The sequence below is a fragment of the Cyanistes caeruleus genome, chromosome 1 (assembly GCF_971803275.1).
Source record: "Cyanistes caeruleus chromosome 1, bCyaCae1.hap1.1, whole genome shotgun sequence".
In the NCBI taxonomy this organism is placed as follows: domain Eukaryota; kingdom Metazoa; phylum Chordata; class Aves; order Passeriformes; family Paridae; genus Cyanistes; species Cyanistes caeruleus.
Genome location: NC_141701.1, coordinates 29,383,795 through 29,406,405, shown reverse-complemented (window position 1 = coordinate 29,406,405; position 22,611 = coordinate 29,383,795). Strand labels below are relative to the sequence as shown.

At 40.4% G+C, this 22,611-nt stretch overlaps 2 protein-coding genes and 1 long non-coding RNA gene across 9 annotated transcripts in view; 1 reads left to right on the top strand and 2 right to left on the bottom strand.

The window, feature by feature from the left end:
* MRPS28 (mitochondrial ribosomal protein S28) overlaps positions 1 to 6,563 on the bottom strand; it is an 80,174-nt gene extending 73,611 nt beyond the window's left edge. The window contains exon 1 of the mRNA XM_086884139.1: positions 6,294 to 6,563. Coding sequence (XP_086740265.1) covers positions 6,294 to 6,548 — 255 coding nt within the window. The 5' untranslated portion in view covers positions 6,549 to 6,563. The remainder of the gene's footprint in view (positions 1 to 6,293) is intronic.
* The window catches only part of LOC111924620 (uncharacterized), a 36,671-nt gene continuing 20,611 nt past the window's right edge, over positions 6,552 to 22,611 (top strand). For 2 of the 3 annotated variants that reach the window (XR_015285415.1, XR_015285413.1), the window contains exons 1-2: positions 6,555 to 6,647; positions 8,484 to 8,610. This is a non-coding gene — a long non-coding RNA (uncharacterized LOC111924620). Of the gene's footprint in view, positions 6,648 to 8,483; positions 8,611 to 11,437; positions 11,905 to 22,611 lie in introns of those variants that run through there. The other variant, XR_015285414.1, reaches the window with a different exon arrangement.
* The window catches only part of TPD52 (tumor protein D52), a 39,834-nt gene continuing 25,110 nt past the window's right edge, over positions 7,888 to 22,611 (bottom strand). For 2 of the 5 annotated variants that reach the window (XM_086884119.1, XM_023920847.2), the window contains exons 2-8: positions 18,871 to 18,986; positions 17,107 to 17,255; positions 16,139 to 16,240; positions 15,094 to 15,120; positions 11,933 to 11,974; positions 10,478 to 10,526; positions 7,888 to 9,360 (exon numbers count right to left, since the gene is read on the bottom strand). In XM_086884119.1, coding sequence (XP_086740245.1) covers positions 9,244 to 9,360; positions 10,478 to 10,526; positions 11,933 to 11,974; positions 15,094 to 15,120; positions 16,139 to 16,240; positions 17,107 to 17,255; positions 18,871 to 18,986 — 602 coding nt within the window. In that variant the 3' untranslated portion in view covers positions 7,888 to 9,243. The remainder of the gene's footprint in view (positions 9,361 to 10,477; positions 10,527 to 11,932; positions 11,975 to 15,093; positions 15,121 to 16,138; positions 16,241 to 17,106; positions 17,256 to 18,870; positions 18,987 to 22,611) is intronic. The other 3 variants (XM_086884130.1, XM_023920849.2, XM_023920848.2) reach the window with 2 other exon arrangements.

Genomic DNA, 22,611 nt, shown 5'->3' with positions numbered 1-22,611 from the left:
TTCTATATAGAATTTAAAACATGAAACATTTTTCTGTATTTTCTTTTAAGGATAACTTTCTAGCAAATAAATAGAACATTAGCATCTAAATCACAGGTAGTAGGTGAACCTACTGCAGTGGATTATGTCAAAAAGAAAATCTAACCAGATGAGCACACAAAGTCCTGAGAACAACCCATGGGGTTTTGAGCCCAGTATCTGCCTTTCTCCATTTATCACTACCCTGCTCTTCCAGACATTTTTTTTCCAGGTTCCTAGGGGACAGAATGCTGTTTCAATAGTCATAAGAGAATAACCAGGATCTCCCACAGCAACAGGAAATGTAAATATCCTGTTGATAATAGTAACCCCTAGAAAGCATTTCAATTCCTATTTCACTGTCACATTATGGTTACATGCACCTTCCTCCAGATATCTCACATGCAGTCAATCAAGCCTAGGCACCTGACATGCACTTCCTTTTCTTCATGATACTGGCAGTCCCAAGACAGTTTAATTTTGGGGATTTCTCTCTGAGAGCCAGTCATCAAAGGCATATTACCTACCACTCATGGACCTCCGGCAATGCCAAAGCAACCATTCGCCAGCCCAGAGCTATCTGAAGGAGCAAGTTCCAGAGACAACTCTTCCAGCTGTAATCTTCATCTTGCTCAAGTCAACCACGGACAAAGGACCCAGGGCCTTCCCACATGAATTTTATTCCTCAGTACCTGACTGTGATAGGCAGCAGTGACAGTGTTACTGTCTTAATTATAATTAAGTCCTCCAAAGGGGTAGCATGCATGATTCCGCTGTTGTCCAATTACTCCAACACTGTGTGAGTTTTACAAAATCCTGTCATGCAAAGACTTCTGTCACATGCAAAGCAGGTCATCTGACAGACCCAGCTGTGCCTTCAGCTGCGACAAGCCCAAGTCAGAACAAACAAGTTTTGGTGCCTCAACCAGAGCATTCACAAGACAGAATTGCTCCTTCACCGAGGTCAAAAGAAGGACAGGTTCATTTCTACTTTAATATAAACCAGCATGTCAAGCAGATCCTGCTGAGAGGATGCTGAGACAGCTGTGACACAGTCCTTATTTAGCACGAACCTGAAAGCATCAGGACATGTTCACAGCATAGCTTGAGCACACATAACCCAAGTGTCTCAAACACAGAATTACAATCTAGCAAAGCAAATCGAGAGAAACTTCCAGGTAAAGACTGCTCATTCCAGATCCCCCAACCCCACAGCTGGCAGTGGGGTCCCTCTCTCAGTCAGCAGTTTCCAGCACTTGAATGCTGGCCAGAAGATAATCTGCCTGAAACAGTGACCTCTGTGCTTGGCATATAGGTTTTATAAAATGCTGTCATATTTGTAATCGAACAAAGAATGTTATTTATTAGTTATTTATTAGCACTAGCAAAGCACTCCAGTCACACAAAAATTACAGGTATACTAAGAAATACTACGCTATGAAAATTACAAGTAAAAATTGCATTAAATATTAATCAGCATTTTTGCTCTCAAATAACTGCAACTTCAGCAAAATCATCTTCTAAATGCTAAGTTAGGTGGGCAGACTGAGAGAAATATTTCCCATCAATTATTAGATGAAAATAATTCTAATTTTTTTTTACTATTTTATTTCAAAATGTCCAGTGTCACACATTTATTTTGAACTGTGGATGTCCAAATACTGCACAAGCAAGACGACTACACATTCTTTATAAAGATACCCATGTGGCTTTCAGAAATGTAATACATTCCTTTTAACTTGTGACTTTTGTGTTTTAGTTTTTAATTTCTCCCCTAAAACATAAACAGAAAAAACAGCCCTTTATATGGCCTATGAAAATATTTTTTCATTTTCTTTCCTAATGAATACTGATATTTTATTTTTTAAATAGTGACATTTAAATACACAGATATCCTCCTCAAATTTACTAATCCTTTCACAAAGAACCCACAGCTAAGTCAATTTAAGAACATGTATGTGCCTGGAAGAATAACTTCTAATCTCTTCCTTTCAGAAATTAGATATTATAATATACTGATACCAATCCAATCCCTTCTATCAGAACTTTACACAAAATCAGTTACGTTTCTTCTTAATACCTGCTTTCCCTTCCAACAGGGTATTCAAGGAATTAAATAGGAAATTCCTCCGACGTGCTGCTTTAGCTGCGGTATCTGGAAACAAGCGGCGCCCTCTGCTGTGCCGGGCGGGGATGTTCACCCAGGCCTCGCTGCAGCATCCCTGCCCAGCTGGGCCCTGCACATCCCTCCCTCTGAGCAAGGACAACTTTCTGCTCGTGTAACCAGCCCCTGATGCTTGTACCCTGCTACTCTCACATGAAAAAGTCCCATCAGAGCAGCTTTATCACACAGTGACACATATAGCGGATTAGCAGCAAAGTTAATTTAATGATAGCCCATTTCCACCTAAAAGGACACTTGACAAACTTCACCACTCATATCTGAAACATTTTTAGACTACTTAGTTCACAGTGAAGAAAAATATGTGCATTTATTCTTAATTAGTGTCTTTATTCTTATGTTTTCTTCAAACTTTGGTAAGTGAGCTAACAACACAGCTCAAAAAACATTTCTCTACCTGTATCAAAAATCATCTTATCCTCCCTAAAGACAAGGTTTCCTATTTTTCTAGGCAAGCAGCTTTAATCCATTAATGAAGGTAACACTTACAGCATTGATCCTTCTAAAATATTTCATTAAGCAATTCCATAGAGGAAAAAAAGAACTTTAAACCTTTCTTTTTTCCTTTGTTTATAATGCAAAACTTATATAATAAAAATGCAAAAGGGAAACACAGCAAGAAGCAAGCTGTCTGTAAGGGTTTATCAGGATATTGGGATTACCAAGTTGCTACCTTTTCAACAATTTTACTCAACATTTAAGTGTCTTGTCTGTAAGTTTCACTATTTTCAAAACAGTAACAACATAAATGTAAACTGAAGGTGAAAGCTAAAACACAAACACAAACCCCTAAAAAATTACAAACACAGCAGAGACACCACCAGGCAACTCTGAGGTATGGTCAGCAGCACACATTGCTGCAAAAAAGCTTAAAAGAGCTGCCTAGGAAAAATATCATCACCATGTTTTTTGAATCATCTGAAAACAAACACATGTCAACATGCCCATTTATCAAGTTTATTTATATCTGCCTAACCTAAGCCACTGCCAACCAAATATGAGCCAGTTCATCCAGTTTCAAAAATGAATGAACAGCTGACACAGGAAACCCATACAGAAACATTACCAAGCCTCTTCCCAAAAGAAAGTAAAACACAAAGAATCCAAACACCACCTCTGGCTCTTAAAGGATGAAGCACAGCAAAAGACAGGCACTACTTGTCAGCTCAGATAAGGAACACAAGTTTTCCTCTGACTGTAGTTCAGGTATGGGATGAGCAAGGCCATATTCCCCCTGCTTCAAAGAGCAGATTCTGCAGTTGCTGTGACCCCCAGAAGGGACTACAGCTAAAGTCATCACACCCTCTCCAGAAGGAAGTGTGTGATCCTCTTAGAAGGATCTTATCAAAAAAATCTTCTGAATTTTTGAGTTTTTCCATCAGCATCCAATGCATCCTACCATAAGTATTACCCAGCTTTACCAAAGTAGCATCAGGACTGCTCCCAGCTGTGGTAAGTTTATTCACCAAGTAATATACTTTCTAATAATCAAGTATCAGCTAAAAGCGGTGATGACATGATTTCAAGAAAACTACACAAAATGAACAGATTACACTGCAGTCAGATCCCTTTCATTTCCCTCTTGTTTCAGGCTACCTTCTACCACTAACTCATTTTCACCAAAACCCACTCCCTCTTCAGTAAACTCCTCAAAGAGCAATCAGTGAATAAACATTCATCACACTCACACTCACTGAGCACTACCTGGGCTAAGAGCAGCATGGAAGTAGACTCATGATAATCTTCATCTCATTATTATGCTTTGAACATCACTAGGCACTACAAAGCAAGCCACTTTCCTTCTGGCTCAAGTGAAAAAGTAGCTCAGCAAAGTGTACAGAAATTCAGAGTTGTAGTCCAGATATTCATTTCAAAACCCTAGTTTGATTTCTAGTAATGCATTATGTATTCGTGTATACAATTCCACTTGAAAATGTTGTGAATACAATGGAACATTTGAGTTAATTAAGAAGCTTTAACAGCTTGATAACAATTCATTTACAGATAGAAAGAGATTATGTAGATAGAAAATAATGTTTCCAGCTACTCACTTCAACAGAAAAACAAAAAGGGAATCCCCAAATCCCCAAAGTAGCATTCAGTATCTGCTACAGCTACATCAAGTGATTCTGTTCTTAAACTCTTCTGTGGACATCCCCTTGGACAACACCTGAGCCCATGAGTTAGGAAAACTTTTGATCTTTGCACAGCCAGTCTTTCTAATAGTGTGGATTTTCAATGGAAAACTGAATGTTATAGATTATGCAGTAATTTGGGATATCAGGTCCTGGATTCAGCGACCTGCAGTACCAAACAAGTCCTGTCACAATAATTTGCAGCATTAATCTCCATATCCTACTGAACACATTTCAAATAATCTCAGATACAGGTGTGGTCAAACAGAACTGAAAAAAGTTACAAAAAGACAACTGTCAAGGATAAACACCAGCATGGAACCAGTTCCACCTGAGGAATAAGCAGAGGTCAGGGGTTTTCAGTCTGGAAGAGATATTCTGGAATATGTCAGTACACACAAAGAACTTTTTTTCTGTTTCCCTACCTGTCTGCTAATGGGCACTGTCACAAGCTATGGGAAAAATCACCATGACAAAACTCAATGCACTGCACGAGAAAGTGATGGTTATTCATAAAATCTCTAAATTTATTTTACCACTCACTCTTTCCCAAGTTCCATCCTCTCACACTCCCATACCCCTGGATTCCCAACAAGCATCTGGGGAAAATCCATTTGGGTACAACACTAAAGATGAAGGTTGCCAGCTACCAGACCTCTGACATTATTCCTGTCTGGTAATGCTGAACTAGGTTTTGGACTAATCTTTTACACTCTTCAGTCAAGGGCTTACACCCTTACACCCTTCAGGAGTCAGCAGCTGTTGATGGGGTGGTCCTTTGCTCCAGAATTCTACTTACTGCACCCTCAATAAATAGCATTTCTCTCTCCACAACTGATTCGTGGTGGAGTAACAGGAAAACAAATGGCACAGAAGATATGGGACACAAACCTGTAACCCTCCTTGTGCACACCAGGAGCAGAGTTTCCTCCTGACAAATCATTCGTGCTGCAGCTTACCAGAGTGCAGGCCTTGCCAAGCACACCATCCTAATTTTACTGCTAAAGACAGCTTCCCAGAGAACTGTGGGTTTTCACAGTAATATGCAGCATCCTTTCTACCCTCATCCTGATGTTCCTTATCCTGGCTTCACACATGTACAATTCTACAGGTGTTTCACTAATAAAAAGTCTTTATATTTCCACTAAAAGTCTCTGGAATACTGGTTTAACAGGTCTTTGATCTGACCCAATAAAATGAGTAAGAGATTTTCCACATCCTCCCTGCTAGCCTGCAAAAAGGCAGAACACAGCTTGGCCCATGCAGCATTCTACACAACTAAAACTGCTTGCATGCTTTCTACATTACATTTTTGTAGGAGCATCTTAAAAAGAAATATGAGATATCCTGTTTCTGCAGGCTATTTATTACACAGGGTGAAGCAGTGAGACAATCAGTTATCAGGGTTGGAAAGGACATCTGGACATCATCCAGTCCAACTCTCCTACCAAGGCAGGGTCACCTGGAGCAGGTGACACTGGAATGCGCCCAGGTGGGTTTCCTGGTTTTGAATGTGTCCAGAGAGGGAGACTCCACAACCTCCCCGGGCAGCCTGTTCCAGTGCTCTGCCAACCTCATTGCAAAGAAGTCCTTCTTCGTGTTGAGGTGAAACTCCTTGTACTTTAGTTTACGGCTATTTCTCCCTGTGCTATCGCTAGGCACCACTGAAAACACTCTGGCACGATCCTATTGGCACCTGCCTTTGAGGTATTTATATGTATTGATGAGATCCCCTCTCAGTCTTGTCTTGCCAGACTGAACAGGCCCAGCTCCCGCAGCCTCCCCTCGTAAGGGAGATGCTCCAGACCTCTCCTCATCTTTCCAGCCTTCCGCTGGTCCCTCTCCAGCAGCTCCTCGTCTCTTCTATACTGAGGAGACCAGAACTGGACACAGCACTCCAGGTGTGGCCTCACTAGGGCCGAGGATGCTGCCCCGGCTCAATCCCCTCGCGCCCTCACCTGCAGGGGAACAGAGCCCGCGGTGCCGCTGCCCGGGCGCTGCTCCGTTCGCTGCGGAGGAGTGTCGGCGGCTCCCGGCGCGGCCCCGCTGCCCCTGCGGACCGCGGGCACCAGCAGCCGCCATGGCCGGGCCGCGCGGCCCCGCAGCGCCGCCGCCATCATTGAGCGGGGGCGGTGCCTCCGCTCCCCGCGCAGGCGCAGCGCGCCGGGCTGAGGCGGACGGCGCCATCTTGGGTGAGGGACGGCGGGCGCCATGCTGCCCCCAAGCGACAACGACTGGATGGGGGAACGGAGCTGGAGCCGCGCCAGGGAAAGAGTGGGCTGGACATCTGGGAGAATTTCTTCACGGGAAAGGTAATTACACGTTGCAATGTGCTCCCCAAGGAGGGGGTGGAGTCACCACTCCTGGAGGTGTTTGAGGAAGGACTGGACGTGGCACTTCGTAGAATAACCTGTGTTAGACGGGACCCACAAAGATCATCGAGTTCAACGCCTGGTCCTGCACAGGTGTCCCCCAGGAGTCACACCCTGGGCCTGAGAGCACTGTCCAAACCCTTCTTGAACTCTGCCAGCCTTGGTGCTGTGACCACTTCTCTGGGAAGCCTGTTCCAGTGCCCAAACACCCTCTGGGTAAAAAACCTTGTAATACCCAAGCTGAGCATTCCCTGACACAACCTTCTGCCACTCCCTTTGGAGCCCCTCTTAGTGCCATGGTCTAGTTGACAAGGTGCTGCTTGGTCACAGGTTGGACTCCCTGCCCTCAGAGGTATTTTCCAGCCTAACTGATTCTGTGTTTCAAACTGATACGTGTTTCAAAGCTTCAGTGATCACAGCAGCCCCAAAACCACCTCCATGGAGAAAAGGAAAGTATGGGCAGAGGAAGATGCAGCAAAAGCTCCTGGAGTGTAATAATGTGTTCTAATAAAAGGACTGCCATATGTCCTATAAAAAAAAAAAAAGCCTTCCTTCAGGAAAACAGAAAGCTCAACTCTGGACTAGATGACATTTCTCTTTGTCAGTTAGATAAATAAATAAAAGACCCATCCAATAAGGATCATGTTCCAGAAGAACCTGCCCTACATGGTTATTGATCCAAAAGAGGAAGAGCTCCATTCTCTTTATACATTCAATTCTCTCCACAGTAGAGCTGTCAGAGGCTGAGGGAACATGTCAACCTGTTTTCTGAACTTCACAATGTAACCAGGGCAGTTTAATTTTATGTAGTGGTAGAGCACTGGAACAGTTTGCCAAAGAATGTAATGATTTTCACTCTGGAGGCATTCAAAACCCATCTGGGCACATTCCTGTGCAACCTGCTCTAGAGGTGACCCTGCCTCAACAGGAGTTTGGGCTAGATGCACTCCAGAGGTCCCTTACAACCCTAAAAGTTCTGTGATTTGTAATTCTGTGTAAACCACTAGAAGGCAATCTAGGCTCAGTCGTCTCTAGAAATGCCAAGCTCAGCCTCAGAGATTCCCAGCAGTGCAGTAGTATCTATCAGCATTGCTTTGAACCAAACTTAAAGGACTGTTTCAATTAGAAATAAAATTTCCTTACTCATTTACATTATCCTCCATGTTCACAGGACAATACATTCCTCACATACACTTTTATTAAGCTTCTCACATGTAATTAAGCATACATTCTACATTTGACATGATAGCAAGTTTGTCAGGAGCCAACTTTTTTCCTCCAGACACTTGTAGCAGTTGAAGTTTCATGGATTTCACACAAATGTAGCAAAACTTGTTTCCAGTTCTAAGCACGGTGATAAAATGTCCTAGCCACGTGGCAGAAACACATGAAACAAGAAATTTGAGGAGTACAGCAGACAAAACAAGATGTAGGAGGGCACATCTTTTAGGAGACCTATGCTGAGTGGTGACACTCTGCACCTCTCAAAACAGACTTCTGGGAACAGGAACAGATGTATTCTTGAGGTACAGGCCTTAAATACATAAAAAAAGAGTAAGATGGTGTAGCAGATGTTTTCAGGGTCCAGCCTACAAGGAAAACAACATTAGAATACAGGAGCAATTCTTTTGATGACTAAAAATTAACCACTTCTGGAGTCAGGCTTTTTCTTCCATTCCATGCTTTGTTAGTATGACTGTGACACCACCACATGTGAATGAAGATGAATCTATTTGTGACTGGTCAAATGTTCAAGAGAGTGTAATCTTACCACAGTGACGTCCTGTGCAAAAAACAAGACTGAAAATGTTATGGTGACTGAACCAAACCAGCACTATGAGGCATCTTGCTTCCATCTGCATTGGTCAGAAGTTTCTGAGGTGGACAATGCACAGACAGATGGGTAAGTTTTACATGTTCTGTGTTACTTATCCATACCTGCTATATGAGGAACACGCTCAAAAGACAGTACATTCCTACCTATGTGTGATCCTGCTATAACCTGTGTAAAGCCTGCTGAAACTGAAGTCTTTCTTTAGCTGGGAGTGATCACTCCTCCTCATCCGGTCTCCTAGTCCAGTGTCCCTTGCAGGCAACACTCAACTGAATCAATCACAAGGGAGCGAAGTAACAAGCTTCAGTTTGGCAGCAGCAGCAGATTTGTAAGGGTTAATTTGAGCAGTAGCTATAGATTGGAAAGAAATTATGTATCCACAGTATCTGTACAATATAATTAACTTCTCAAAAGAGTTTTTTTTCATTGCTGTATTTTAAAGGTTGTCTTCAAATTACAGGTAAGTCCTTTATATGCTTGAAAGGCATAGAAATTCCCCTTCCCACACAAAACCCCAAACAACGTATTATAGTTTCAAAAATAGTTTGAACCCACAAACAAGCTTGGTATCAGTTAATCGGGTAAAATAACTACGTGCTAAATAAAAGCACATCCAGTGGAAAGAGCGCAGAGAATATTACAAGTGTGCTTGGTTTTTCCTTGCAGCATCTGGCAGTGGGTAGCAGGACAGAGACAGAAGTCTCAGTGGGTCTCTTCCTCTGTCTGTTCTGCAATAGTTTCTGTGGCACTGGCATTGGCAGCAGAGTTGAGAACTTCTCCAAAGTCTCCCCCAGCAGGTTTGCTTCCTCCAACTTTAGACTAGAACATAGAGAGAACCCCAACAAAGCATGGTAGTTACTTGGCACACCAAACATGCTTAACTGTACAAAACCAGTATCTGTGTGAGTTTAATAACTCTCTTCAACAAAGCAGCTTTTCCAGGTCTAGGAGACCTCCATAATATTCTTAAAACAAATCTGTACATATCTGGGGCAGGAAACACTCAACAATTAACACAGCAGTCTCCCTTTAAGATACATGAAGCAGCCCTTATTCCAGAGCTGATTCCAGAGTCCAAAGGTTGACACACCCTCAGTTACAAATGGAAAAAGGTATGCAGCCCTTCAAGCCATGAAATCTTTAGGAGATTCAGAGTTAAAAGTCACTACTGTATTTCTCAAGAAAGAACTTTGGACAGTTTTGAGTCTCAACAGCAATACCTGAGATCCTTAGAGGAACAGAGCAACTATTTTATTTTCTCCAGGTAACATGTTTGCCTTTTCACTTCCCTCTGCAGCATACACTCTGTGGGACTGCAGGGGTATTAATGCCAATTAGTTGCATGAGAAGGCTAGTTCCCCTTGCTATCACTTGCATGCTTCTCATCCAGCCCAGTGTGCCCAGGAGAAGTCAAATTTGGTTCTGATTACACAGATTAGTTATTTTTAAAGTGAGTTTTTACCTGGAGAAGTTACTAATGGTTGTTTCTGGCACTTGAGGCTTTTGGGAGTGAAGTAAAAAATAAAGGTGCAAAGGCCTTTTGCCTTTTATGCCAAAAATGAGACACATATCCCAAGCTATTCTCCTGAGTAGGGTATTAGTCCCTAGAAAGGCATGAAATAAAAGCCTAGACAATTCTGGATACCTAGTATTAGGTATTAATTATTTTGGATACCTAATACTAGTTCTTTGTACAGTTTACCTGGCTATTAGTTCTTCTAAAGGCATCATCCTGTATGAGGTGCAGGCAGCCCCATTATTTTATTTGCAAATCATTAGGCAGAGAAACAATCTCCACAGCACTTTAAAAGATGTTCATCTAAGCACCTCTTCAACAGTTTGCCAGTAACTGAAAAATAAGCTGCCCAGAATCCACTTGAGTCTTTTCTCTACATTCACAGCTCCACAATCACCCAGGTGTTTTAGAAACTCTTACCTTGAAGTTTTCAACTTTTTCCTCAAAGGATTTGAACGTAGGAGAATTTCTATGAAAATAAAAAAAAAGGAACCACAGAATTAAAATCACATCTAGTTAATCCATAAACATCACAAAACAAGTAGACAATTGATTTTTAGCAACAGCAACATGAGATTTGTTCAGGGATCTTTCCCTGTTTTAAAGATAGCCTAAAAATAGTTTACATCTGGATTGCCCCAAGTACTACAAAACTAAAATTCAAACATACTCAAATTGCAGGCTCACTTTCATGTTTGGCAACTAAACATTGCCAGGTCTAGCAATAGGATCCTTCATATCAACTTGGAAGGGAGAACTAGCAAGTACTTTAGGTTTAGCTTATTATTCCCAGTGATTTCAAACACATTTCTGGCCTAAAGCATTTGTTCAGAAAATCTTAGTCATCACTTCTGGTTACCCTAATACATTATTGCTGAAGAGAGCTCATCTCAGTTTTTTCACTTTTTACAGGAAAACTAGTTCAGTTTACTTTGCTACATGTTCAATAAATAAAACATGCTTCACCACAGTGGCATTTTCTTCTAACATGTTCAGTTTATGTGAGATTCTCCCTTGCCTTTAAGTGCCAAAGGCAGCTGTAATTACAAATAGTAAGTTCTACATACAAAAAGCAGGACAGCTTGGGATTTCCAGAGCTGAGGGCTGGATAATAATTAATCATCATTCATTAGTTATAATTATTAATTAATAATAATTCATTAGGGTCATAAGGGTGGCTTACTGCTCCAAGTAGCTATGTGCAAGTTTGTGCAATGCTTTGTACACTTTTTCTGCCTTTACATAGGATGGAAAATGCTTGCCTTCAGTGGGCGAGGATTAAGGATTACTCAAAAATGTATTGTATAAATATTGAACACAAGGGTATTTTTCAAAAGAAGTCTGCAGCTTTCCTTCTTCCTTTTCTTGGAATTTGTGTAGGTCACCCACAGTTAGCAGCACTCTTTCTCCTGGGAAAGCAAATCAGTGACACATGCATCAAGCCAGACTCTCAGGAGATGGAGGGACACAGTGCCAAGCAAACAGAGAGAAAAGGGAAGCATTCCAGATCACCAAGAGACTTTTTTGTGAAACCACAGGGGTTTTCTTACTAACTTTCATTTTCAAAAACGTATGCCAAGCTACTGCCTTTTAAACTTGGAATCTCTTAGTAGCATTACACTCTATCAGACAGGGAAAAGCTGTTACAGTTTTCCAAATGGTAGGGAAATGTCACTTTCCAGATGTTTGATAAACACCTCTGTTAACCAGAAATAAAACAGATTTTATCCTATATGTTAGTACAGGAAATCTACTACAAAGCAGGGTGTGTTTTTTGTTTTTTTATAAAACTATGTTAGTTGACTTAAGCTTAATCTGACTTGATCCCACACATGAAAATAAATAAACCAAACAGCTGGATTATGCATACATTACCTCATAATAGGCATACTAATTGAATGTTGTATGGAGCGTATACTAAATGCCAGCATTAAGAGAAAAGAAAGCGAAATGTTAGTTTAAGTATTACATTGAGAAGAAATTGTCTTAGAGAGCTGACTTCTGTAAACTACCTTTGGTAAACAGCCAAACCATCTTATACAGTCTAAGTAACTGCTTGGGTTTGCTTTCTTAAATTGCTTAGCCATGCACACACACAAGTACATCAGAGCAAAAGCTGCAGCAACCTTTTTCTCTTTTAGACAGATTCAGGTGCCATGCTTGTTAGTACTTGTTCTACTTAGCTTACTGTTGTCTGTCTGCTCAAGTTTCACAAGCAACAGGAGTCATGCTTCATTTACAGTTTTGGCGATAGCAAGTACAAGTAGCAAACACTTGAGAGTCTTATTAATCAGCTGATCTTCCTACTGAAAGAATTACTCTGCATCCAGAAGGCTTCCATTTCAGTTCAGTAAGTTTTTTACATTCATCAATACAAATTATCTACTCATCAATATATAATATCCAACAAAAGCAGCCACATCAGTCAGTATTCAAGGTCAGGTTTATGCTGGGAGCAGGGATAAAGTTCTGGTCCTGTGTTCTGAAATTCATGGAGGATTTCTATAACCTGCCAGTGTTGCTATACAGTTACTGTTTGTCTAGCAAGAAAACACATCTACTCCTAGAAGGTAACTGGATGTATAGATGAAGGAGCTCCCAAATAGCCTCAACACCACCTGGCATCTAATTTAGTTCCATACAGAAAATCTGTGTTTACTGCACATACAAACAAGCCTTATACATTAAAAATTTCTTACCAAATACCACAACAGTAACTTAGAATTATTACAAGTGATTTATCTCAGTTTTTCATAATTATATATGGAATGTCAAAATTTGTCTGGGCTTTATGATGTCTTTCAAGAGAATACTTTCCAAGACAGTTGCTAAGGGAGGAGAGGAGGGAAGGGGAACAGCTCTCTTGTAAGATTTACCTCCAAATTTGCAATTAGCATCTCAGCACAATCAATGGAAGATACATTCAAAGAAGAAAAAAAGCTCTGTTTATTTCAGAACAAGTTGTAAGAGATTCTTTATGAGGTCTCATCAGTAAAAACAACGAAGTTCTCTTAAGGTTGAGATCTCTTAAGGCAGATGCACAACTATAGGTTCATTTGTAGTTACAGCGTACTGGGAATCAGATACACAAGGCCAGATGCTTTCCTGACATGTCAGTAATGCACAGCTCTGTTTCTTCTATTTCCCCAACCCCATTTCTCCTGTGTTTCATTCTTATGGATAGTCTGGGTTTCACAGGCTTTTCCAGAACACAGAGAAGCTGATTGTCTTCTAGACTGTAATTTATATTCTTCATTGTCACGTGAATTAATACAAGTTCTGGGCTTGCTATATGGCAGGTTTTATTACAGAGCTACACCAAAACTAACTAAACCACAGCTCCAGCAGCTGCCTCACTCCCTTTTGCAGCTTCCTATTAAATCACTTTGCAGTGCCCAAATAAAGACCTGCATGTGATGTTTGCTGCTTGGAATACATAGAAATAGTCCAACATGAAAGAAATCACACCACTATAGCTGAGAAGTCCCTCAACCAAAACAATACAGGGAAAGTAAAGCCACAATGAAGTCAATGTAAGAGTTTAACAACAAAAATGCACCTTCATATTCAGTATTAGTTCAAGTATCAGGCCCATCAACTCTCACTTCCAGGAAAGAATTTAGGCATCTAAACCTTTCTGAAGTTCAGAGTTGGCCTTGGGTAGTCATATAGCCCTTGGACCTGAATTCACCAGCTGAACTCCAGATTAATTTGGTTCTCGCAAAAAACCAAAAAAACTTAAAGGCTTTTAATCTTTTGTTTCAAATGCAACTAAGATCTTCAACAGCACTAATTCTTCACACTTTTGTTGTGTTTTCTAAACACAGCTGTCCCCGAATTTATAACAATACCTTGAATCACCATGATTCTTCCTAAGAAGCACACCAACGGTGTGGACTTCTCCAATACTGTTATATTCCCTCCCAGTGGCCCAGTTTCTGATAAACTGTACTCAACACCCACAAAGCCACTAACTGGAGTAGGACACTCTTAAGGATTCCTGAAGTAGAAGACAGCTCTGAGTCTGTGCTTGTACTTGTCCAGTGCAATAGTCCAGTACTAACTGGGGAGCACCACAGCTTTACGGTAGAAAAGTCACACCTGTTAAGTGAGCAGGTGAGCTCTGCACCCAAAAAGAACAGAGAAGTCTTCCAGGCTCCCACTGTCTCACTGATGCTGAACAGGACATTTGAGACTGGCTTCTATTCTTATACCTGACTAAACTGAGCTCACTCCAGAGTCTGAGTTCACATAGCATCCTGTGCCTCTGCCCACCTCCTCCCCTGGGACAACAGCTCCCACTCAGTACTCTAGGAGCTAAATCCCAACATCTTTATAGAAATCCTACTGCTGTCTTTAGCTACTTAGTGGGAGAGTACAGAAAAGATCAAGTCAGACTCAGGTCTGCATAGATGGGCTGAGAAGCAATTCACAGAAGTTGTTACACAGGATTTTTAACTACTGAAAACACCAAGTATTTGCTTAGATCAAAGGTAATGTAGATGAAGTAACTAAAATACTGGCCCTGCTAAAGTAATCAACTCAAGGACTGTTTCACTAGACAAACTATGAACAAAGAATGTATAAACTATTTTACATTTAGACTCTAGTAATTTAGTTAGAGTCATAATGTTAAACAGCCATTGTAATACACATAAAAAGGGAAAAATCTCTACTCTGCCACGGCACAAACACTGTACAGACAAAGAAGGAGGAATTCTGCATGCCATTGACCTCAACACCATATTCTGTCTCTTGATAAAAAACCCTGCAGAATCATTTTATTTGGTTTCTTTCTAACAAGGAAGAGAGACTAATTAATTATTATGTACACTCAATATTTCATGTTCTGAGATAGTTACCAGGTGAACATGAAGTAACATCTTCCCTGACACTAAAAGAGCTTCAGTTTTACCCTTACTGACACTGGAGAAAAGAAGAAATTATCTTTTACAGACAAACTTTAATCAAAAACTTTAATGGAGACAGTCTGACTACATGCTTAGTTTCAGAAGCAATTCTTGTGTCCACCTTACCTAAAGGAATGTGAAAATGCCTGTAGTCTGCACAATGCCAGAGTAAGCATTAAAAAGAGAAAGGAAGTTCTGATAAATCTGAAGAAAAATATGTAACTGTGTAGCTGTACTCAAAGTGTTTTCTCGCTAGACTTCAAAAAGCAAGAGGTTAATGGCAGCACTTTAACATGGCTGATTTTATTACACTGCTGCCAAAGCAGCAATATTCTGTGAGAATGTGTGAAATTTTTTTTCCCAACAATTGAAAATTAAGGCTAATAACAAGAAATGACCTGTGGAGATGAATAATTGTATAGGTTCCAGTAGTAAGAACTATATAATCAAAGAATTGTAAGCTAAGCATCTGATTGTATTGCATCCAGCAGGATTTTTGCAAGCAGCTCAGAATAGTTCTAAGAATGACTGGCAGACTTACCTAATGTGTACCAAGGGCTGTGTCATTTGGCACAAAGTCAAAATATATTGCATGCCAACAGTAGTTAAGAATTAGAAAGTGCCAATAGTCTCTTAAAAATGTAATAAAATCAAGCCACTTCTATGAGGCAGCACAGCTTAGAAAGACATAAAACATGCCTGGAAGGAACAAAAAACCCAAACAAACAGACCCAAACAAAAAACAAAAACAACAAACACGACAAAAGAGCCAAACAACAAACTACAAACAGTTAAAGATATTAGTTGTTAAATATAATATTCCACAAGCTGAGAAAGAGAGCAGAAATGATAGTGCTATGTGCACCCCACAGAGGCAGGCAGACAGTGCCGCCTGCAATCACACCAGAAAAGTAAGAGCAGCAGAGGAGGTGGTAGCACATATTGCTTCACTTGCCTACGTAAAATACACACCACAGAATTCCTCAGCATCAGTGAGGACATATAAGCAGATTCTGCAGCAAGTCTCTTACCTCCCCTAGAACAGTTGCTGAAGGCTCTTGATAGATAAGCTTTTAGAAGTACTAAGTATGTTAACAGCATAAATTTATTGCAGTGATCACTCGCTTAAATAAATAAATGCAATTACTCAGGAAAAGGTAAAGAAACCTACCTGACATCTTCAAATTTCTTGGTTATGACGGAACCAACAGAAGAAAAAGCAGCAGAAGCCTTCTGACCAGCCTGAGACAGCGTTTCTGATGTTCTCTTGTATCTGTGTTCAAGAAAATATTTAGTTTTCAGTTATTTTAATACAACACATAAGGAAACTTTTAGTGTGTGTCTGTTTGTATCAAAGGCAGAGGTACACTTCAGCTTTGGGGTCTAATGGAAAACCTACTTAAGACATTATTTTGAGCCTTCTGGCCACAGCATATCTGCCACCTCTGAACAGACCCAGTTCACCAACATGCACCTACTATCCCACCCTAGAACAGATCTGCTATTGTAGGATTTAGCAAAATATAAAATAAACTCACACAGAAAACACCCCAATCAATAAAAAAAAAAAAAAAGAAAAACTCAAAAGAATATAAAAGAAAACAAAACAAAAACCCAACACTATGCACACACACTGAAAAAGGCCTATTTTTTTGTGAAGTGTCTAAATTCTTGTACCATGCAGTTCTGTCAATAAAATTCCCTATAAAAAGTTTCAGTCACATCTTGTGGCATTCTGTGGTCATTAATTGCAGAAGGTAGCTTGCTCTAGACCTTAAGCTAATATTTGTGTTTGGCAAGAACAGTAATTGTGACTTCATGCTCTTCCTGCATGGGCTCCATTTATAACAATTTTTTCAGTGTGGAAAAGAAGGGTATTCTGTTGGACTTCGGACACCTTGGTATCTCAGCTCTATCAGACAAAAATGTGTGTTAGAATAGCCCAAATTTTGGTCAATCATTCTTCTTTCACATGAGACATGGCTTGCAGTGCTCTACTTTTAAAAAAATCTATGTTGATTTACCCAGGGAATATTTTGATACAACTGTTGTTATTTATACTCACTTCACAAGAACAGAGTGTTTAGACATGACACAAGATCTAAACAGTTTTCACAATCATCATGAGCTGGTACATACGCTGTGGTTGATGTAACATCTTGCCAGCTTTTGGTAATGTTCTGCTTTAATTCCTGTAGTGAGTTAATTCCCAGCTTTCTCTTGATTTCTGCTAGATGCTTCTCTTTGGCAGCTAGCACTTGTGAGAGCGTCTGGATTTCCTCTTCCACCTGTGGCACAAGAGTTGTTAACAAGTGGTTAACAGTTAACAAGGAATATAACCAACCATTCAACTATGTATTTCTTTAAAGCATCTACTAGACTTCAGTAATGGGACAGCTAACAGGAGTTTGTAACATTGCCTCACAGTCATTCCTAAATACTAAAAGGGAAATCCAACAGAGATAACAAGAGCTAGTGAGAAAGTAATCTACCTGCAGCTAGCTCTGTTATTGGAATATGTACAAGGAAGTTGGTAACTAAAAGATTGCATAGCTAGAAATTATTACCTATGATACGTAAAGGTTGAAGATTAGTCAAACTTGGGACAATCGCCAAGCCCATATTCTACTTCCACGTCAGAAGATACACCAATGTGTGACCAGTATCAGGAAGCTCAGAGCATGTCTGATCCATACACAAATTTTGCTGCCTTGCTTCAACAGAAAGGTCCTTTGTGGCTTAAGCCAGCACCTGCAAACTGGATCCAGCCACAGGAGCATCTTCCCCAGAGCAAGCGTGGAAATGGTGGCAGACTGAGCAGCCAAAACCCACACAAACACACAACACACAGCACCTGCTCTGTAACTAGAAAACTATATTGTTTGTATACTTCCTTCTTTACTCAGATGGCCACTTAAGCCTCTCTGGAAAGATGACCAGAGATGTCAGCACAGTTCTACAATGCCATTCTGTGAGCTTTATAGAAGTGATAGTGGCACTAAGGCCATATGTACAAAGGCAAGGGCATACCTCCAATCCTACTCCCTCATCCAGGCAAAATCACCCTACTTTAGATTATCAGGCTGCCCACTCATTTAAGCTCCTTACAGGAGTTCAGCTCCTTACTGTACTCCTTACAATACCTTCAATGCACCTCTGTTTGGATATCTGTCCCAAGTCCAGTGTGATGTATCCTAGCAGGACCAGCCCACGCTCACTACCTTTGGCATGAAATGATACTCAGGACTGCCAAATATAATAATGTATTAAATGTGCTTAATTTAAAGCTAATCTTTGTTTGCCAACCTTACGCTCAAGTTAGTGTCTTTCATAAGGGTCCTAAAGTCCCATAGAGCTACTAAAAAAAAAAGACTGGCTGCTTAAAAAAGCTTGACTTTGGCATGTATCAGGCTTGATTATTTGCTTGTCTGTCCTTCAAAGAATGCTGCTTTTTCTCACTCTTAAAAATATTCTGTTATGGACAAGAACAGTAACATGGTTAGACATTAGCAATACAGTGCATACACAGATATGACTACAAAGCACTCTTCATGAAAGAAACAGCTTTAGCTACTCCGCACCAGTTGAGACAATACTTGGGTTTTGCCTTCCAACCATGTTCTCTTTGCTGATTTACCCCTTTCTCACTAGAGAAAAAAAATGTGTTAGGTATTTATGTATCTTAGTTTAAGATTATTCAGCACTTCCAGCTTAATTCCCCATTAGAACTGGCTGTTCTTTTCCCCTTGACACTCTTCCTTCCTATCTGTACAATACACAGGAGTGCCAGCTTTAGACACTCAGAGAATAACTATGCAAAGCATTAACTGTTGGTTCAAAGATAACATTATCCCAGATTTACATTATGAAAACAAGTTTAAGAACTATTTACAAAAGAATTACCTTGGCAAGCTCTTTTCTTAGCTCATCCCGTTCTTCTTCTGAGAGTGTTTCTGCCATACTGACTGTAGCAGCAACATCCTCTCCAACCTCAGGTATAGAGTCACTCCTCAGCAACCCTTGAGATGAATAAAGCATTAAAAGTTAGATTATCACAAGTCTGCCAAACACCAGCTAACATTAGTATACAGCTTGTTTGTGCAAGAGCACAAAGAAAATTGACGAGAGGACACCAAAGTCATGTTCCCCAACTACAGGAAGAAAACCAAAGGCACTTTATGTTTCATTCTATCAAGCTGTATTAAAGCTCAGTATAATGGCAACTGCTGCTGTAATAGGAGACTGGAAACCTGTTGAGAACACATCCCACTACTCTGTGAGAGGAACCTAGTTGCAGAACGCTACATCCTGACCAGTGTTTCCTACACAACCCTGCCCAGGAGTCTGTGCGCACTCTGGTGTCTCATTCATCTGGCACAGGAACTCTGGAAGCACTGGAGATGCTCAAGGCCAATGCAGAGACTCCGTCCCTTACTGCTCTTCAGATCAGATTTAAAAGTGTCCATTCTGAACACACTGGGTGCAGCCACAAGGTTAACAACAGTGGTGAAAACTACTGCACTGCAAATATGAGCTCTTCCACTGTACCCCGCTTGATCTCTCTGTCCCTAGTAACTGGGACCACTGTGGCTAGAAGGCTGCAGATATCCTGGAACTCGAAGTAAGCTGCTGGTTTGCACTTAGACCTTAAGACAGAAGGGAAGCCCAGAGACAGAGAGAGCTCAGGAACAAAAGGCTGTTACTTCAAAACAGGGGAGTACTGTGAAGGAACTGATAAGGATGTGCATCCACTCAAACTGCTGTATCTTCCCCTTCCAAATCCAGAAACCAAAACTCTGCCAAATTCCTATATAAACCACAAACATCCCTATGGTCTTCATCAATTTTTGCTTTCACAGCTTCAGGGAAACAAAGAAAAACAATATGATGCAATAACTGTAATGATTCATTTTTTATTAGTCCTTAGTGCTTGCAGTAAGACCATTTTAAACACCTTTATGCAACACAATTCGCAGCAAAAGATTTCCCATTTTGTAGCTGACACTTAAACATGAAGTTTGCCAAAAACAAGGAATTCTGTTCTAATTGCAGAGACCAGTTTGCAGGGAAACTGCATGCTGGAATGATTGTGGATTCACAGAACTAATTCTCTATTCAAGAGGTAAAATAGTCTTATAGATAATAATAATAAAAAAAGATAAGCTAAATAAAAATCTTAAAATACAAGAGGAAAGAAATGAGGATTGTTTGTTAGTAAGGAGCAATGATGAGTGTATGTATACACATGTATACATGTGTGTGTTTGTGTGTATATATGTACATAAATACATCATTCATCTACGTTGAAGATGCATTAAGTAACATTTCCTATTAATCGCTATAGAAATCCACCATCTAACCAATAAAATTCCATTCCCATTTCAGCAGCTTCTGATGGCACTCCATCCTATCCTTTGGTCTGGGAATCAAAAACTCATTAATCACCACCATGATTTTCCCATGGTGTTTCATATCAAGCAGCTACATCACAATCAACTGAAAAATCAGGGGAAAAAAAAGTTTCTGCAAGTCTGTAATTAGTTGTAAGCATTCTATGAAACACGCTCCTAGCAGCTGTCAAGCTGAAAAAAAGAAGAAACCTTGTTCTTGATGAAATGACTGAACTCAGGTAAAACTCACTTCCACAAATTCTTTCCAAAGCAGTATCTTGGCTGCCTGAATTTGTGTCCAGATCACTTGTCCTCTAGAAGCATACTGCTACATGGACAGAATTTAGTGAATGCTGTTACCACAGAGTACAGAAGAATCTAGATTTAGAAGAGAAGGAAGCCTACAGGAAGAAAATTAAACCTCATTCTGCATTTACTCATGAGATCTGTGCCACGTTTCCCCAGAGATTTATGTGTCTTCTACACAAACATAATGTTGGTCCTGTGGGTTTCCCAATAGACTATTTTCTGTCAGAAATCTAAGTCAGTAAGAACTTCAAAGTCTAATGCCCAAACCAAAGCATAGCACTATAGCACCTAAAACAAAGGGTTATGTCTCACAATCAGATAACTTGTGTTACACATCAACATATTTCCTTAACAGTTAAGAATGCCACACCTTTTTGTCAAATTGCTATTTAACGTATTAATTACATAATTAATTACATAAACCTACCCTGAAGGAAAACAATTTGAACTGCATTTCTCCTTGACATCCCTCAGTATGTTCTACTATGACTCCTGACCTTGATCTCATCTGCAGCCCTTCAGGGACCAGTTGCTTGCCATCACAAAGCCATTTCAGAAAGTTTGCAAGTACCAAAACCACACTGACTCCAAGAGCATTAGCCCAACCAGCTGAAAGTCTGTTCAATCTGATTATAAGGAGTCATCTGGATTAAATCACCAAAAATAGACCAAGTGAATCCACCACTAAGAAAACATGCCTGATTGTCTCCTGCAGCAACAGCTTCTGTTTGGGGAATGTAGCTTCTCTTTGGAAAACTTTTTTTTCAGACTGTTCTGCTTCTTGCCTACCAAATGGAATTTAAGGCACAATGCTAGGAAGCAGGGGAATGATCTCTCCTCCCCTTCCCATTCCAAGAGTTTTTAGGGAAACAGGAAATCACTGCTACTCAAAGTCCTCCATACCTCATCTTGCACATCTGACCATGCCTTCCTCTTCTTGCCTTCTGAGCCCCTCCCATTTATTACTTTTTTGAGCTCCACATGAAGTATGCTAACATCTTCCCATCAGTCTTCATTCTGGTACCTCTGCTCTCTCTCCTGTCACTGTTCACCTCTCTGTTCCCTTTGCTCCCATTCCTCAATTCAATATCTGCAAGATACAGGGTTCATCCATTCATCCTATGGGCAAGGCTGTGCTGGGCCATCTGACCAAGGAGCACTTGTCTACACAGCTAACAACCCACAGACTTCCACAACAGTGTGGCTACAACACAAATGTACCCCATAAACTAGGGCTGACAAGCCAGTAAGATCCTGGCTTTGAAAAAACTTCCTAAGGAAGCGTGCACCACCCACCTTAGATCTTTCTATGGGGCGTAGGGCAAGAAACCAGGAAATCAGCAGTCAGCCAACAGATGGAAATGCCTTGGCTCAAGCTACTACTAAGAGAGCATTTCTCACTTGTGGTCTTTTTTGGCCAACAGAACTGTTGCTATTGTTATTTTATATTGTTATATGAAATCATTATTATGGCTTTCAACTTGTTACCCTTCGTTATGTTAGTTCTCGTCCATCATTAGAGTTGTGAAGGACTTAAAATTCAGTCAATTGGTACTCTATTATAACCAAGTTTAACTGAATATTTCATGCTTCACAAACAGAATAAAAAATCTGTTTGGGGGGGAAAAAATCATAAAAACCATTAAAATGCTACTTAGATAGTATTGAGGAAACCTACTTAGTTTTAAGGTCAGGTTTTAGGTCTGTATTTCTAAGATTAACATATTTTCCCAGCAGTTTATTAGATTTACTTAAATGAACCAAATAAAGACATGAGCAAGTTAGTTGATTAGGACTCCACAGATCACATTCAAGGAAATGGCATTTAAGTCCCTATTATTCTGCCAGGGTAGGCACAGCATTATAGTAATTCAATTAACAATCAGTTTTTCTGCTTTGGGGTTTGCTTTGGCCAGTTTCAATCCAAGTTCATGCTCCTATTTTG